Source organism: Neltuma alba, unplaced genomic scaffold (genome assembly GCF_004799145.2).
Source record: "Neltuma alba isolate B1F8T4 unplaced genomic scaffold, ASM479914v2 tig00011337_pilon, whole genome shotgun sequence".
NCBI lineage: Eukaryota > Viridiplantae > Streptophyta > Magnoliopsida > Fabales > Fabaceae > Neltuma > Neltuma alba.
In genome coordinates, this window is record NW_021636039.1 from 23,480 (window position 1) to 40,079 (window position 16,600).

Consider the following 16,600-nt stretch of genomic DNA (forward strand, 5'->3'; position numbering starts at 1 on the left):
AAGATCTTTTTAACTAAATTACGAGATTTAAGAAAACAGTTAAAATTAGTTAAAAGCAATTAATATGTAGCAAATACAGTTTTTTTTCTAAATATACCCCTATATATAAATGGATAAATGTGAGAGAGTAATGAGATAAATAAAAAAAGAGAATATATTAAATATATTAAATTAGGGATAAAATAGGTCATACTGCATTAAATGCTCAGACAAACCCAAAGAGAATCTCATGAAAAGGGATAAACCCATTCAAAAAATTAGATTTTATAATAAAGGACGGAGGGAGTATAAGACTTAAATTTACTTTGTCTGTCATATTTATCTATTTTTTCAAACTTGCAGTGGTTGTGTATGTTAAATGTTTTATCAAATAGTAGTTCTAACTAAGACAATACTCCTCTGGTCCTTAATATAAGACCCATTTAACTAATTTGATTAGATTAAAGAAGTTAGGTAAGTTAGTTAATTATAAGAAAAGTGACACATTTTTCCTAAAACACCATAATCATCTTTCTTAATACCTCCTCTCCCTATTCTACTTAATTATGGTTGAGGGAGTATCTATAGGGGTAATTTAGAGAAAATTGATAAATATGATAAATGGGTCTTATATTTAGGACCAAAACCAACTCAAGAATTGGGTCATATATTAAGAATCGGAGGAGTACCTATTTATTATAAATAACTAACTTAACTTCTAGGAGAGACAATACATATTTATCACAAATAATTAATTTAACTAATTTTCTTAATCTTTTCAAGTTAATCAACTAGGTCTTATATTAAGGACATAAAATAGTATATAGGAGTATTTTTCGACTTGTGGTACCTCAAATTGCAACTTGCTTGTTTTCGCGTCTTTTGCCTTAGCAATCCCTAATCTCCGATGATGCATATTGAATTGATTAATGAGTAATTAAGTTTTTGCTTTGAAATAATCGATTTCTCCGCTCTGACTTCTGTGATTTGATTATTAGTGGGGATTGTGCGGTTATTTCAGTTGGAATTTGGAAAGGGCAAGATAAAATGCGATTTAAAAATCGTGTTATTTTTCAGTTATTGTATGTACCACTTCCATTTCATAATATGAGAATTAAATAATTAATTTAAAGAGATTAAAAAATTAGTTTAATTAATTAATTATAACATATGTATGTTGATTTTTTTAAAATCTGAAAAAAAAAAAAAACCACACAATCTTACAGAGGTGCTAACAAACAACTATGATTGGACTGTTTTTTTTTTTTAAACTCAAAATGATATAATTTCAAACTTGATAATAAAAAATATATAAACTGATCAATCCATATAAAATGCTTGATTAGACTATATCGGTCAATTCAGTTGGATCTTAATACCATGGAAACACAAAAGGGAAAAAGACAGAAAAATACAATATTAATTTTATAATGCCCAAAAACATCTGTTCAATTTAAAAAAATCTCATTTGGTCTTAAGAAACCAAATTGGGATTATCATATTAAATAAAAAGACCAAATTGCCCTTCAATTATTTATTATTTTTAAAATACCAAATCCCCTATTGGCCGGCCGATCACCGGAGCTCTGGCGGCGGCAGTCACCAGAGCTCCGTTGGTGGGAAAAATGTTTTTTGAAAATTTTCACAACTTTAGTATAACAGTTAACAACTTTTGTAATGCTATTAACAACTTCAATATAATAATTAACAACATGTTTTCTAGGAAATTCAACAAGGTCCGGTAGCCAGAAAATTTTTTTTGAAAATTTTCACAATTTCAGTATAACGGTTAACAACTTTTGTGACGCTATTAACAACTTCAATATAGCAGTTAACAATGGGTTTTTTGGGAAATTCAACAAGTTTCGGTGGCCGGAAAATTTTTTTTGAAAATTTTCACAACTTCAGTATAACGGTTAACAACTTTTGTAATACTATTAACAACTTTAGTATAGCAGTTAACAACAGGTTTATTGGAAAATTCAACAAGTTTCGGTGGTCGAAAATTTTTTTTTGAAAATTTTCACAACTTCAGTATAACAGTTAACAACTTTTGTGATGTTATTAACAACTTCAGCATAGCAGTTAACAACAAGTTTACTAGAAAACTCAACAAGTTTCGGTAGCCGAAAAACAATTTTTTTGAAAATTTTTACAACTTCAGTATAACAGTTAACAACTTTTGTAACACTATTAACAACTTCAGTATAGCAGTTAATAACAGGTTTTTTAGAAAATTCAACAATTGGTCGCCGGAGTTCTGGAGGCCAGAAACAATTTTTTTGGAAATTTTTATAACGTCAATATAACGGTTAACAACTTTTGTAACGCTATTAACAATAGGTTTTTCAAAAAATTCAAAAAATAGCATTTTTACAACTTCAATAATGCCGTTAACAAACTCCGTAACTCTATTAACAACTTCGGTGTAGCATTTAACATGTTTTCTTAAAAATTCAAAAAAATGGCATTTTTAAAACTTTAGTAACTACTTTTTTTTTTGAAAATTTTTACAACTTTAGTATAACGGTTAACAACTTTTGTAATGTTATTAACAATTTCAGTATAGCAGTTAACAACAAGTTTTCCGAAAAAATTCAAAAAGTAGTATTTTTACAACTTCAGTAATGCTGTTAACAAACTCAAAAACCTGTTGTTAACCGCTATACTGAAGTTGTTAATAACATTACAAAAGTTGTTAACCGTTATACTGATGTTGTAAAAATTTTCAAAAAAATTGTTTCTGGCCTCCAGAGCTCCGGCGACCAATTGTTGAATTTCCTGAAAAACATGTTGTTAACTGCTATATTGAAGTTGTTAATAGCGTCACAAAAGTTGTTAACTATTATACTGAAGTTGTTAATAGCGTCATAGAAGTTATTAACCGTTATACTGAAATTGTGAAAATTTTCAAAAAAAATTTTCCGGCCACCAAAGCTTGTTGAATTTCTCAGAAAACCTGTTGTTAACTATTATACTGAAGTTGTTAATAGCGTCACAAAAGTTGTTAACCGTTATACTAAAGTTGTGAAAATTTTCAAAAAAAAATTTTCGGTCGCCGAACCTTGTTGAATTTCCCAGAAAACCTGTTGTTAACTGCTATATTGAAATTGTTAATAGCGTTACAAAAGTTGTTAACTGTTACACTGAAGTTGTGAAAATTTTCAAAAAAAATTTTTCCGACTGACAGAACTCCGGTAAATAATTGTCGATTGGTCGCTGAAGCTCCGGTGACTACCGTCGCTAGAGCTCCAGTGACCGACTGGCCAATAGGGGATTTAGTATTTTAAAAACAATAAATAAATAGAAGGGCAATTTAGTCTTTTTATTTAACATGATAATCTCAATTTGGTCTCTTAAGACTAAAATGGGATTTCTTAAATTGAGCAGATGTTTTGAGAATTATGAAATTAATATTGCATTTTTCTGCCTTTTTCCCAAACACAAAAGCCAATATCTTTTATTTTTACTTTGGTGCAATACTTATATTAAATTTTTTAGATTCATTATATTAAATTCTCTAATTATACATGACTATATGTTATATTTTTAAAATGTTAACATTTAATAGAATTTAATTATAAAGTCATATAAAATTTAAAAAAAGACACATGTCTATATATAATTGAAGAACTTGACATAATTGATACAAAGAATTTGACCGGCACATTTTTCTTTATTTTAAAACTTACGAGTTACAACTGCCATGTTAAATATGTAAAACTGTTCCTCTTATTTTTGTTTCAAACAACTTTTTCCTGCAACTTTTTTACTCTGACCAGAACAAGTTAAGAACTAAATCTTAACGTGATGCGATAATTTCATTCACAGTTTAAAGATTCACTTCAATGATAAAGAATTAATTAAATAAAAAAATCTACTATGATTTTTAAATTATAATTATAATTTACTCAAAATATTAAATAATAACTTAGTGAACATAAAATTAAAAAACTAGGGCAAATTACTGCGAGGTCACAAAGAAGAAAGATAATTACTAAAAAGTTTTAATAAATGAGCAACAAAAACTGGCTACTATTTTATATACTGAAGCTTGTCATTACATATTGTTCAATTGTTAAATTATGATATCTCTTTTTTTGAATTAATACTATTATTAGTTTTTTAAATTTGTACTTATTTTGGTTTTATTCCTGAAATTTCAAAATGTAGATTTTAGTCTCTCAAATTTGAACTTATTTTGGTTTTGATCTCTCAAATTTTAAATACCGGGTTTTAGTCTTTCAAAAGGCAAAATGATACGGGTTTTTATTAAATTATAGGGATCAAAACATATGATTTAAAATTTCAAAGACAAAATTAAAATGAAGACAAATTTGAAGGACAAAAAATTATATTACTTTTTTTTTTAAATCAAAACTACACTGTACTATGTTGATGCAATGAAATGATTAAACCGAGACCAGACCAGGAGGTGAAAAAGAAAGTTGTAAATCAGCCCGTCAAAGGTGAAATGGAAGCAAATTTCTCCTTCTGCGCTTCATAATGCTAGGATTTCTGACGGAAGTCATGACATTATGGGAAGGTGAAATTTGTAATTACAGTTGAATTCATGTTTGGAAAAACGATGCCTTCGGGAGGGCATCATTAAATTATTCAGGAACTAGCGTGTCGTTTAAATATTAAGATGTTAAAAAAAGCTTTTTAAAAATAAATTTCTTAATTGTTTTCAATCTTTAGTCAAATTTTTGAATTTATATTTTGGGAACATATACCAGAAAGTTTTATAAAACGTGAACTATAGAAAAATTACATTATATATATATTGAAAATGAAAAGAAATCATGTAAATTCATGAAACTTAAAAGATTTATACAAATTAACTTTGATACGGTATAATTTACAAAATTAATTTATAACAAAATTATACATTCATCTTTAATATCAATTAATATAATAATATAAAACACAAAATGTATTGAGTCATAATAAATCCAAACTCCTGACCACGCGCAAAACAAATATCTAGTTAAACGCTATAAATAATCAAATCAATTTATCATTTTACCGAAATAAAAAAACAAAATCAACTTATCAATTTATCTAGTAGATGCAAGTATCAGGTATTAGAGAGCATAAAAAATAAGTCATATTATCCATAACTTAGAAAAAATGCTCCATTTGATTCTTATAAGTTTCAAATAACTAATTCATGAATAATAAACAATTAGTTAAAATTAGTTTAAAATAATAAATATGTTAAAAATAATTTTTTTCCCAATATACTCTTATAATAAATGAGAAAAAAATGAAAAAAATGTGTGGGAAAAATACGACAAGAAAGAGATAATTAAAAACAACATTAAAAAAATACATTAATTGTTAAGAAAAACCTAAAATTAAAACTTATAAAACAAACTACACTCCTTCCTAAATTTAAAACTTATAAATAAAACCAAAAAAATAATTTCTCATTAATTATATATATTGATGTCCGAAAAGGTCCATTTTAAACTCCAAAATTAAAATTGGATTGGCTTTAAAACGTCATATTGCTAATAGGATCATTTAAAAAATTGGCATGCTCGCCGTTGTATCCAACCCAAAAACTAGCTCGTGAGTAGAAGATATCAAAGAATATTTAATTCCTATAAGGGTTAGGACTTTACGCGATGTGAGACTAGTATTCTATTGTTATACTTTTTTTTTTTTGGCTTGTCAAATGAAGATCGCAAGGCCTAAATAGTGCATACATTAGTGCCATCTATTTTTTAAAAAAGTAAGGAAAAAAAAGAAGCTATTTTAACATCATTTCACACTCCTCCCACAATTTTAGTGTCGAATATTCGATATTTTCTACTGCCCCAAACATCATGTTTAGAAGTGTAATAAGACTTGATACACAATTGCACCCATGGTGGGTTTCTTAAAACACAATTCGTTACTGTACTATCATCACATGACATTACTCCCAATAACATGTTCATCTTCTGCATCAAAATGCAAGTATCAGGATGGCCATCAAATAGGGTTACCTGTCATCAATTATGTGATACTAAATGAGAAATGATCAGGCAAATAATATGGATGACAAAGTAACAGATGAGACTTGGTCTTTGGGAAAATTCCATTCCAAATTCTCAGGCAAGAACAAAGTCTTCCCTAATTGCAGCAAACAACCAACCTCTAAAAAGGAAGACAGTAAAGGATTATTTGAATGCAAGTAAAATCCTTCATGCCAATAAATAAATACGAGTAAAATTAACCAGGAAACTAGGGGAGTTGCCAAGAAGCTACCATGATGAAGAGGTACAAAAGAAATATTTCTTACCCCATCCTCAGCATACACATAAGCATGTATTCTGGCTGTAGGATCCTCTAGTGTCAGCCGCATCCTATAGATACCATGCTCAGAACGGAATTTTTCAGCTGGCCATGGCATTGCTGCTACTACTCTAACAATGCACTTAAACTTAGCTGTCACCTACTCATGCACAGAGAAGTGGGGGAATGTAACATCAACAAACGCAAATGTCTAAGATGAGAGTTATTCTTTAAGAATTAAGAACATTAACAGGCAGTAAAGATAATTTTATCAAGGAGGAAAAAGGGGAATGAGAGAAAATAAAAGGAATACCCAAGCATTTTAAACTGAATGATACCACTATTCAGGACTGAAGAAAATGCAATATGGTACCTGTGAATGGGTGAGGACATCCATTAAGGTAGCAAATGGGACATCATTATGATCAACCACTGTAGGGGCAAACACAATCATAACTTAAATTGCAAGAAAAATATCCAATATATGATAACATAATATTTAGGAAAAATCAGAAACAATGATTAAATGTGCAAGTGATACCTGTAATACATGAAGTCCAAGGTAAGCTCGAAAAAGGCATTTTTCCACAGTTTAATGACATTCGCTCCCCATATAATCTGACTCAAATAAATACAAAAGAGAATGCATCAAAACATCAACCAACTGATCTACTATATTCAATCATCTAAAGAGCCAACAGATTTGAAAAAACACCTTTCCCGTTCTTGTATGAGATTATCATCTTTTGGTGTGTACCTAAGCTTCGTAGTAGGAATAAACACACCATGCCATAGTCCTGCACGCACTTCAAGATGCATATTGACAATTTTGACCCACTTAGAAACATCTAAAAATTTTAGATGGTTCTTTTCAATGTCTTTGCCGTAAGTTATCCTCAAGATGGACCCAACAGTAGGAAAACTGCACAATAACTCTCTTGGAAGAGGTTCAGGCTCAAGATGCAAAGGAAGAGGATCATGCATTTCATCTTCCGGGCTGAAATTTATAAAAATACCATTAAATTTCCTTGGCAATAGTGCAATACAATCAGTAACTCATATATACTACACTAAAATATAAACTGATTGTGTTATTTCACATCTAGCCAAAAATTTTTATGGAAGAAATGCAGAAGTTTCTACAAGCACAACATCAATTCACCCTAGATAAAATCCCTAGTCTGTGGAGAAGCAATTGTTAGTCAAAACTCACTCGTACACGGAAAGAAAATCGAATGTAAAATTAAATAGATAAATATCTAGCAATCACCAAACTTGCAAGAACCAATATAAGTTCCTAATGTAAAATTAAACTAATTTGGGACAAACTTGAGATGCAATATCATGCAAAGCTTCTAAGACCAAAAAAAAACATTGACCCTTACAATGCAGACCTCCCAATGTGATAAACCATGGAAGACTGAAGAAACAATTAGGACCCTCGTAAGAAGTATTTCATTTGCTTTGTATTTGTGTATAGAGAAAAGTAGCTTTAAATCACTGTATTTGAACTACATCCAATAAGAAGCATGGTGCAACTCAGCAGCACTGAGGTGCCTCAGTAGCTGGTAGAGATCATCCTTCTTGAAGGTTGAGATAAGAAATGTGATTGCTTCAGATAGATGATAAAGAAGATTCACTTTTTTATGTACAGGCAACAAACATTTGCACATAAACACCCACATACACAGACATCAAGTATCCTATTACACTTTCCACAGCCTGTCAGCTATCTCAATGTTGAGCAAATTGGCATGCAGAAGCATAAAGTAGATATAAATAATTGGAAGTGATGCCCGTTGATGCCAATATCGAGCTTCTTACCTTTATAAAGACAGATAATGCAGCATAATTAAAGAGAAACTTTTTTCCATTGGAACAAGAACAAATACCAATAATAGACTTCCGTATGATTTATCCAAAATTCACACTGACATGGGACCAGGATTAAAATAGCAATATAAAACTAAATTTAAATTAACTCACTTTGCACTTATACTGTTTGGCGGCAAATCAGTGCCATCCCAAATGAAGACCATCCATTCATGATTTGCAGTCTCACAGCAATGAAGTATCTTAATTTGCAAAACAAGAAGGAGTAGATTATCACAATTATGTAATTGTGAAAATGATAAAGGTGTTTGCCTTGTTTAACCACCACAGACAGGAGAAGGGATGTAAGAGAACATTGGCATGTCCTCACAAAGCAAGCCCAAAATGTGCGTAATTAAATATTTCAACCATACAAAGGTTTCTCATAATCAGATACAAAAATCATAACACGAAAGATACCTTGCATGCCAGATCAACAAAGCAGTCTCCTTCCTTGATTTCTCTTAACATTGGAAAGTTACTGGAATCTACACAGCAAATGCAAACCTTATTAAATATTGACCCATGAAACAAGCACCAACATAGCATGTAAGGTGATGAAATCAACAAAAAACCAGAAGCTATCATCAAACCAATGACTTGTCACACATGTATTTTAAGTAGCAGGTAGTTCTTGATCGAGCAAACCTAAAGGGCTATTTCATAGTTTATCGGGTTTTGAAACCCATATGTGCACGGGCACTCGTGTGCGGGCAATTTACAGGTATTTTGGATTATAAAATTTACATTAGTCTCATTGGAGTACTGCACCACAATGTTACAACAACGCTTGATAGGATGAATTGCGAGCCTTAAACAGTATGTGCATGCATATCAAGTATAGTTTGGAGTAAACTACTTAAAAGCAATCAGATGCTTTCAAGACACATTGAATGTTACAATCACAGACTACCTTCAATAAGCTTAAAACTGACCAGCCACTTTCTGAGCTTGTCTATGAGTGCTTTGTCCATATCTCTCGGATGAAATTTTGATGAAACTTGGTAAGGGACAAAATAATCATTGTCTTTCCCATTATATAATGCAAAAGAGGAGATCCTTTTGTTGAAGATGGCATTTACTTCATCACCATGAGTTTGTATCTGCAGAATTAAAAAACATATATTAGAAATTTTAAGAACTTTGGTGTGGGGGGGGGGGAGTTGATACAATGATGCAATTAACATGGAAAACTGAATTTAAATATAAGATAATAAACCATTTGTAATCAAACAAGACTGAAATTTGAAACTAAAGGATTGAATTAATAAGGTGAACATTTTTCAAAAAATGAGTTATCAGCATTCAGTAGGATAAAGTTAAAAATAATTAATAAAGCTGAGCATATTATAGTCATCCATGGACCTTCTTCAATCAATATAAGTCCGAGATCAATGACGTATAGGAAAGTCATATGCTGATTTTATTTTTTTTTGCCCCCTTTAATTTCAACTCGCATCCCACCCATTGGATGCTCGTATGATCTTGCAATTCCGTATTAAATCATACTGTAAAGCAGCGAACATGTTTTTGTAAACTGAAATTATAAGAAAATGCATGATTAAGTAGATTTGTGTTAATATACATTCCTCATAATAAAAGATTAAATAAATAGCATGTAGTGATGAAAAGACATACTTTTAATACAGCATGTCAACAAATTAAGTAGATTATATTCAACGCTAACCTAAAACATCATCTACAGTATTCTCAAGAAGTTTCACTACAATATACATGCAAAAGTCCCCAAATGTATGTCTCTGGGATATTGAGCTTATCCACCAAAAGGTTCTCACAATTTCGAAATCTACACCCACCTACTGAACTGACAAGAATTTAATGAGTCTGTCAAATTTTGATTATTAAATTTATTTGAGGGGTTTAACCAAGCAGGCCAGTTGCTTTCTTTCACTCTTATCATTCCTTCCCCCCTTCTGTTTACTTTCAGGGGTAAGCTGAAGCATCCTCGACTTCACTAGGATAAAAACCCTCCCCATGACCCTATCACAAGGGATAAGCATCTGAGTTGCATCATAAAGCTTGCAAATCTAGAACACTAATCCTAAGAATTTAGAAAAACCCCAATTTCTTTCACGTGATATAATCTAAGGAAAAATTTCCCTTCACATAACAGATATTTCCCACCACAAAGTCCAACTCCATGCTCTAAGTCTCTCATCATCATTACCAAGCTTCAATTCTTTCCCTCAAATGCCAGATTCCTTCAAGCAGTCAAAACATGACCAACATGAGAAAAAAGCATGTGATATGGCTAATGTTGCTGCATTCATTATATAAACGACGGGGAAAACCAGCACATTGCCAAACTTCACTTAAAAGTAGGCACAATGTAACAAATACTAAATTCACAGAAACAGTGCATAAAAATATTCCATGGCCAACATTGATCCAGAAAAACAAAGCAAGCATATTTCTATAGAATGTACTATCAAACCTAGGACTAAGAAGACACTTACCAAGACATTACAAAACTGAACTACATCCCCACTTGCAACAACACGAGGAAGCCTCTCTGAACTTTCAGCAAAAATATTAACTGATATCCCAGGTTTCCCATATGATTCATCAATTATTCTTAGTGTACAACAGTAATCTGCAGAAATTATTCAAGTAAGTCAACCAGCAAGAGAAGGAATAACCTAGAACTTCTTGTTTTCAAACTTAACCAAGAACAAAAACAAAATCCTAGCCTTTTCGAGTAACATTCAGCGAAACTAAGGTGGCCTAAAAAGACATAAGCTTGGAGAAGCACAAATATGCAACAAGACACAGAAGAAAACGGTAAGGAGGAAAAGTTTTCGGAGAACCGAAAACAATCACCACTTGAACACTACTCAATGAAACAAAAGACTTTTAGTATATATTGGCATCAACCAGAGCATAATCATGAAACTGGCTGAGAACTTACACTTCTAAAAAAAAAAAAAAAATCGTCAATAAGTGGCAGCCGAAGTCCGGCCTTTGATTCATCATTGCCAGTTAATATCTAAACCGACCAAACTTCACCCTCCAAATACTGTAAAAATCCTAACGAGATGAAACTGGGGGGGGGGGGAAGAGGCGAAATTTGAATAATCCTTGCTCTGTTTTAAGCAGAAGTTCTTGGAACAGAAAGTTTACCAGTGCCCCTAGTACGCCTTGGGAAGCCAAGATCAAGTATAATGCCTGCTATGTTCACTTTTTGATTGATAAATTTCACAGCATCTCGTATGGGAAGATATTTGCAGTGGTCCGGCGTTCCCATTTCTCTCTAATTCGTTGTGTGCGCACCTCCGCACTGTGCACAGGAGGAGCAGCCCCGGCGCCTCGTTGAATAAATAATAAAATAAAAGTATGTAAGAAAAGGGATAAAATAAGAAGAAATAAATACCAATTTATTTTTCCATGGAAGTTTGACAAAATTTTACAAAGCTAGCTGAAGAGGACAGCTCCTGTAAACATATATCGCAGCACAACCCTTGACGATGGATTGCACAAATGATATTAGAAAGCATTATCGCTTTCAGAAAAAGATTAATTATCGATAGGGCATGCGATGGAGAAACACATGAAGTGCAAACATAATATCACTGTCTTCAATGCTAAGATTAATATGGAAATAAAAGGATAGACAAACTTTCAACAAAAAATTTAACACGAAACAGAGACTCATGGTCTGATAAGCGTCACAATGATGAAAGTAGGGCATTACATAATATAGCTGAAAAGGCAGGATGTGCGTAATTTGAAGAAACCAAATACCAAACAAGTACAAAATTTCAGTTTGAATCAAATTATAAGATTACACTCCACATCTGATACGACATGCTAGAGTAGTAATAGGAAGAGAAGTGAGGAGTCAGCAGGAGGAAGTTTAACTGTTTAACTTGTTCCTCAGGAAATAGAAATGGTAGCCTTCTGCACAGACTGCACTTACAAGAGCTCTTCACTTTTTTCTTTTTCTTCTTGGTGGGGGGCATCAGAAGCCTTTACTTCATCATACCTGTTTATAAGAGAATCCCTGGCAGCTATACCATATATTGATGAAATGTGGGAACATAAACTTGACCCCTGGTTGAAAGCCCATGTTAGATTATGGGCAGACTATGTCGGCAAAAAGGTTATTTGTTTGTGTTTCTGTTATCCTTCTTCGTTCCTCATGCTCTGTTTAATGATTTCATTCTTCTTCTATCTTTTCATGTCAACGTACCGTTGTCTGAAAGGCTATGTGGTGTCCTTTGCTGTGATTTTCGCGTCGGGAAAGATATACGTGCCTGTAACAAAAAGTTTTCAGGTCTGGTTTCTGGTTGGGGAGAAAAAGTAAAACTACATGAATACCAAAAAAATCAAACCCTCTGACACTCTGAGCTCGACTGGTAAACTGATAAATTATCTACTTTTGTTTTCAGTAATACTACCTACTATCCTAATTAGGGATGTTCGCAGGGAGAAAACGAGAACAGGCCCGTTCCAGTGAATAGAAACGGAAAAAGGTTTTAGTCTCGTGTCCCGTCCTATCCCGATTCAGTCCGATGGGACCAAGACGGAATCGGGACGGATGGGACGTCCTGTTCCCCTTTTTTAAAAAAAAAATTATAATTTTTTATATGAATTTTTTTTATGTTATAATGCTTATTTTTTATTGGGCTTCTAAAGATAAAAACATTATAAAAAATATTATGTAAAAAGCTCAATTATATAGTATAAAAAAAGTGTAAAAACAATACTGTAAAAAAAAATACAGTAAAAGAAACATTATATAATGGTTTTATGAATTATTTTATTGAGGAAAGAGATATTGTTGAGATAAGACTACAATTTAAGAGCTAAACATCACTATAAAAATAATTATTATTATTAATAAGTAAATTAAATAATCTAATAATAATTATTAATAAATAATTTTTTAAAAAAATACCCCGGGATGGGACAAACCCATCCTGCGTCCCATCTCGTTCCGGTCATTGTCCCGTCCCGTCCCGTATTTGTCCTGTCCCGAATTTTTTTTATCCGTCCCGAACTCATCGGAACCGGGCGGGACAAATTGAACACCCATAATCCTAATTATAAGAAATATTATAAAACCGAATGTAATAAAAATTTATCTACTTTTACTAAAAAAGCAATAAATAAAATATAGTGCGAGATATCACGTTCTCTTTGACCAAAATTTTAAACTCGGTGCACCTAGAAAGTAGGATCATAATATTTTTGTTTTTAAAATTATTTTGAAGTTGCTTACCTGTGCACGCAAATTCGACCCAATTGGCTTTGATCTTGAACTGAATGTCCTAACTTGAAAGACAAAGTGGCCAACCTTTTATTTATATTATTATAGGGAAGGACTCACAAATCACAATAACTCCAAATATGCTCAAATACACTGACGTGGACATTTTATGATTCTTTATTTATCATTTATCACAATGAATTATCAGAACAAGAAGAACACTTGGAATTGATTCAGAAATTTTACTCAACTCCAAATCTTTTCTTGATCTGCAACACAAAGTCATAGACTTGATGTGGATGAGGGAGTGCGTCTGAAACGCTCTGCCTCTGATAACACCTTGTCACCCATTCCATGAACCTCGGGCACTCCTCTTCCACGCTGAATTTGCACATCCTCTCGTACGTATAAAACCTGCAAGTGATTGGTATCAAAGCGATATCCAGGAGTCCAAAATGATGGCCTTCAAAATAAAGCTTGTCTCCCAGTTCATTTTCCAAGAGCTTCAAGCAATCTATGAACTCCTTCTTCCCACTCTCTTGTTCTTCTCCCTTGCAAGCCCACATCTTCCTACCACAATCCGCTATCTGCAAACATCAATCCATCGCTCCTCACATTAAAAAATGACCCTACATCACAAGATCTGATTTGAAACACATTTATTTTATACAAGAAATATAACAGTTCAACTCCAGAAGATTGGTAGCTATGTGATGTTGGATGCAATATTACTAGCCGAATTCTAACTATGTCAATTCATATTGATCGATCTGAGAGAGACGACCTGACCTTTTTGTCAAAGAAATCAATCCAAAACATTGCCCTGGCTCGGTTGTGAGCATCATCAGAGCAAAGACGGTATTCGTGCTTCCAAACCTCATCAATATATTGAAGGATGATGAGGGACTCGCAGATGGGCCTGCCATTATGAATGAGCACTGGAACTTTCTTGTGGATGGGATTTGATTTGAGAAGCAAGTGGCTCTTGTTTCGATTCTCAAATATATCTTCTTCCTCCTTGTACTTAAATTGAATTCCCTTCTCCAGCAGAGCGATCTTCACTCTCATCACATAAGGACTAGTCCAGAAGCCCAAGAGTATTACTTCTTCCATTTCAAGCGTCACCACATTCCTGGTTCCTCCTCTTATGGATATATAACAGAATAAAATGCCAGATTGATAGGAACCAAGTCATTTCATTAATTAAAGAAAAAAAAAAAAGTCCATGATGCATGAGCCTTTTGACTAGTCATCTCTTGGTTCTTTCTCTTGAGTTTATATAATACAAAATAAACATGCCAGATACGAGGAAGCTAGTCCTCCCTTTTTTTTTTAATGGTGTCTATCAAATGTGTCTTTGACAAGAAACTAAAGACTATGGAATGAGCCTTTGACAAGAAACTAAAGAAGACTATGGAATAGCTTCTCTGCAACTTAACATTTACAAAACTCCTATTCATGCTTAAATTTAAAATTAAAATAACTTTTTCCGAACATCAAAGATAAATACACACATAAATCCACTAATTAATGATTTGTCGTGGAAAAACAAAAGTGAAGGCCAAGTATGCAATATAATGATCTCCATCTCGATATGACAAATTTGGGATTTACTGGTACGATTTTCCCACTAATTAAAGTTAGGCGCAGAATGATAAGAATAACTGATTGGGCACAAATGATGATGACATGCATATTCACCATTATTTCATCATTACCAACAGCATTTACCACAATAGTGACACTAACGGCATTGACAAATGCTAATCCTATGGAAGCTTCCTAATATATTATAATCGAAGTTCAATCTCTTATGACAATTTAACTCTGGAGTGCAGAATTGGTGGGATCTTTTAGAGTAATAAAGTTCATCTTTTATTTTCCTTAAAATAACTATAAAGTGCCTTTTCTGTGATAACATCACATTAATCGCTTTCAATATTATTTTTATTGATAATTTATTATAATGATAAAATTGATTTTGAATTGATAGTCAACATTAAAAACCTGAAACCAAAACTGTTAGTAACCGAACATGAACATTGAATAGGATCAGGAGGCGGAGGAGGCGGCGGCTGTAGAAGTCGACAGAAGCACACTGTGATGCTCAAAGCATTTACTTGGCATAATAAGGTAGAAATGACATTATCCGACAGCTCAATCCCATAATTCTCCACTTCCTATTGTATTTTATAGTACACTTTCGCATAATTATCCATGCCCCACTATGGATGTTGTGAAAGTTCTATATATCTGGGCTTTTACATTAAAAAAGATATATTATTAATGCATAATGAAATGATGCACGCCCGCTAATCATATGGTCATATCTTAGTTCTAAATAAGCAAAAGAAAACAGAGTCATCTTGTTATCAGCGTGATGCTACCGTACCATTCTCTAAAAAAGGAGAATCAGAAACTGGTGTTGAATTTCAGTACTTGAGAATCATGCGATCGTAACTTAGTTCTAAATAAGCAAAAGCACTACGCACTTAGATATGAGATGATTAGTCTCCGAGAGACACGATTACACTGGAGACTAACAAGAAACAGAGCATAATTCGTACCAGAGTCACCATATTGTGAGGCCAAATAACAATGGTGGAGATTGTTGTGTAAGAACTGTCCCCGTTTTACGTCTGCAATCTACACAGTTCTTTCTGATCCGGTCAATCCCATCTGTAGAGCACAAAGGATAGCGTTATTAGTGCAAAAAGAAGGCATGACCATGAATTTTCTTAACAACAAAGAGGAGGAGGCGGAAGAAGAACAATCAGAACAGAACAGAGCAACTAGTTTCATATTTTATAATCTCGAAATTTAATCTCTTATGATAATGATAATGTTGGAGTGCAAAATGGGTGGAACTTTTTAAAGTTCATCTTTTGCTTTCCTTAAAACAAATTACCAGTTTTGAGTGAATTTCTTACTTTATAAAATATAAACCGACCCTTATGCTATAACATCAAATTAATTACATTCCCTATCATTGATAATTTTTTATAATGATAGTTCACATTAAATTAGAAGTGATGGTCAACATAACCGCCTTCATGAAAAAGGAAAGAAAGGAAATAAAAGGAAGAGCCTAAAATTATCTAATGATTTATGCACAGGATCAGGAAAAAGATTCATCCAAAGGGGAAGAGGAGGAGGAGGCGGCGGCTATGGCTATTGCAGTCGACAAAAGGCCATCGTGAGGCACAAAGCATTTACTTCGTCGAAAGTAGAAGA

The 16,600-nt window shown here is 32.7% G+C and overlaps 2 protein-coding genes across 2 annotated transcripts; both read right to left on the minus strand.

Annotated features, from left to right (window-relative positions):
- Positions 1–5,725: 5,725 nt before the first annotated feature.
- LOC114712110 (protection of telomeres protein 1b-like) lies at positions 5,726–11,517 on the minus strand. The gene is made up of 10 exons (XM_028896578.1): positions 11,278–11,517; positions 10,614–10,750; positions 9,050–9,239; positions 8,557–8,624; positions 8,251–8,339; positions 6,980–7,261; positions 6,806–6,882; positions 6,638–6,696; positions 6,272–6,424; positions 5,726–5,975 (listed from the first exon to the last, which is right to left on the minus strand). The coding sequence occupies exons 1-10, from the start codon at positions 11,399–11,401 to the stop codon at positions 5,754–5,756; spliced, it is 1,401 nt and encodes a 466-aa protein (XP_028752411.1). The 5' UTR covers positions 11,402–11,517; the 3' UTR covers positions 5,726–5,753.
- A 1,896-nt stretch (positions 11,518–13,413) lies between these two features.
- On the minus strand, positions 13,414–14,495 carry LOC114712112 (glutathione S-transferase U19-like). Its single transcript, XM_028896579.1, has 2 exons — positions 14,156–14,495; positions 13,414–13,953 (listed from the first exon to the last, which is right to left on the minus strand). Exons 1-2 carry the CDS (start codon positions 14,477–14,479, stop codon positions 13,609–13,611), a joined length of 669 nt encoding a protein of 222 aa, XP_028752412.1. The 5' UTR covers positions 14,480–14,495; the 3' UTR covers positions 13,414–13,608.
- Between the last annotated feature and the right edge of the window lie 2,105 nt (positions 14,496–16,600).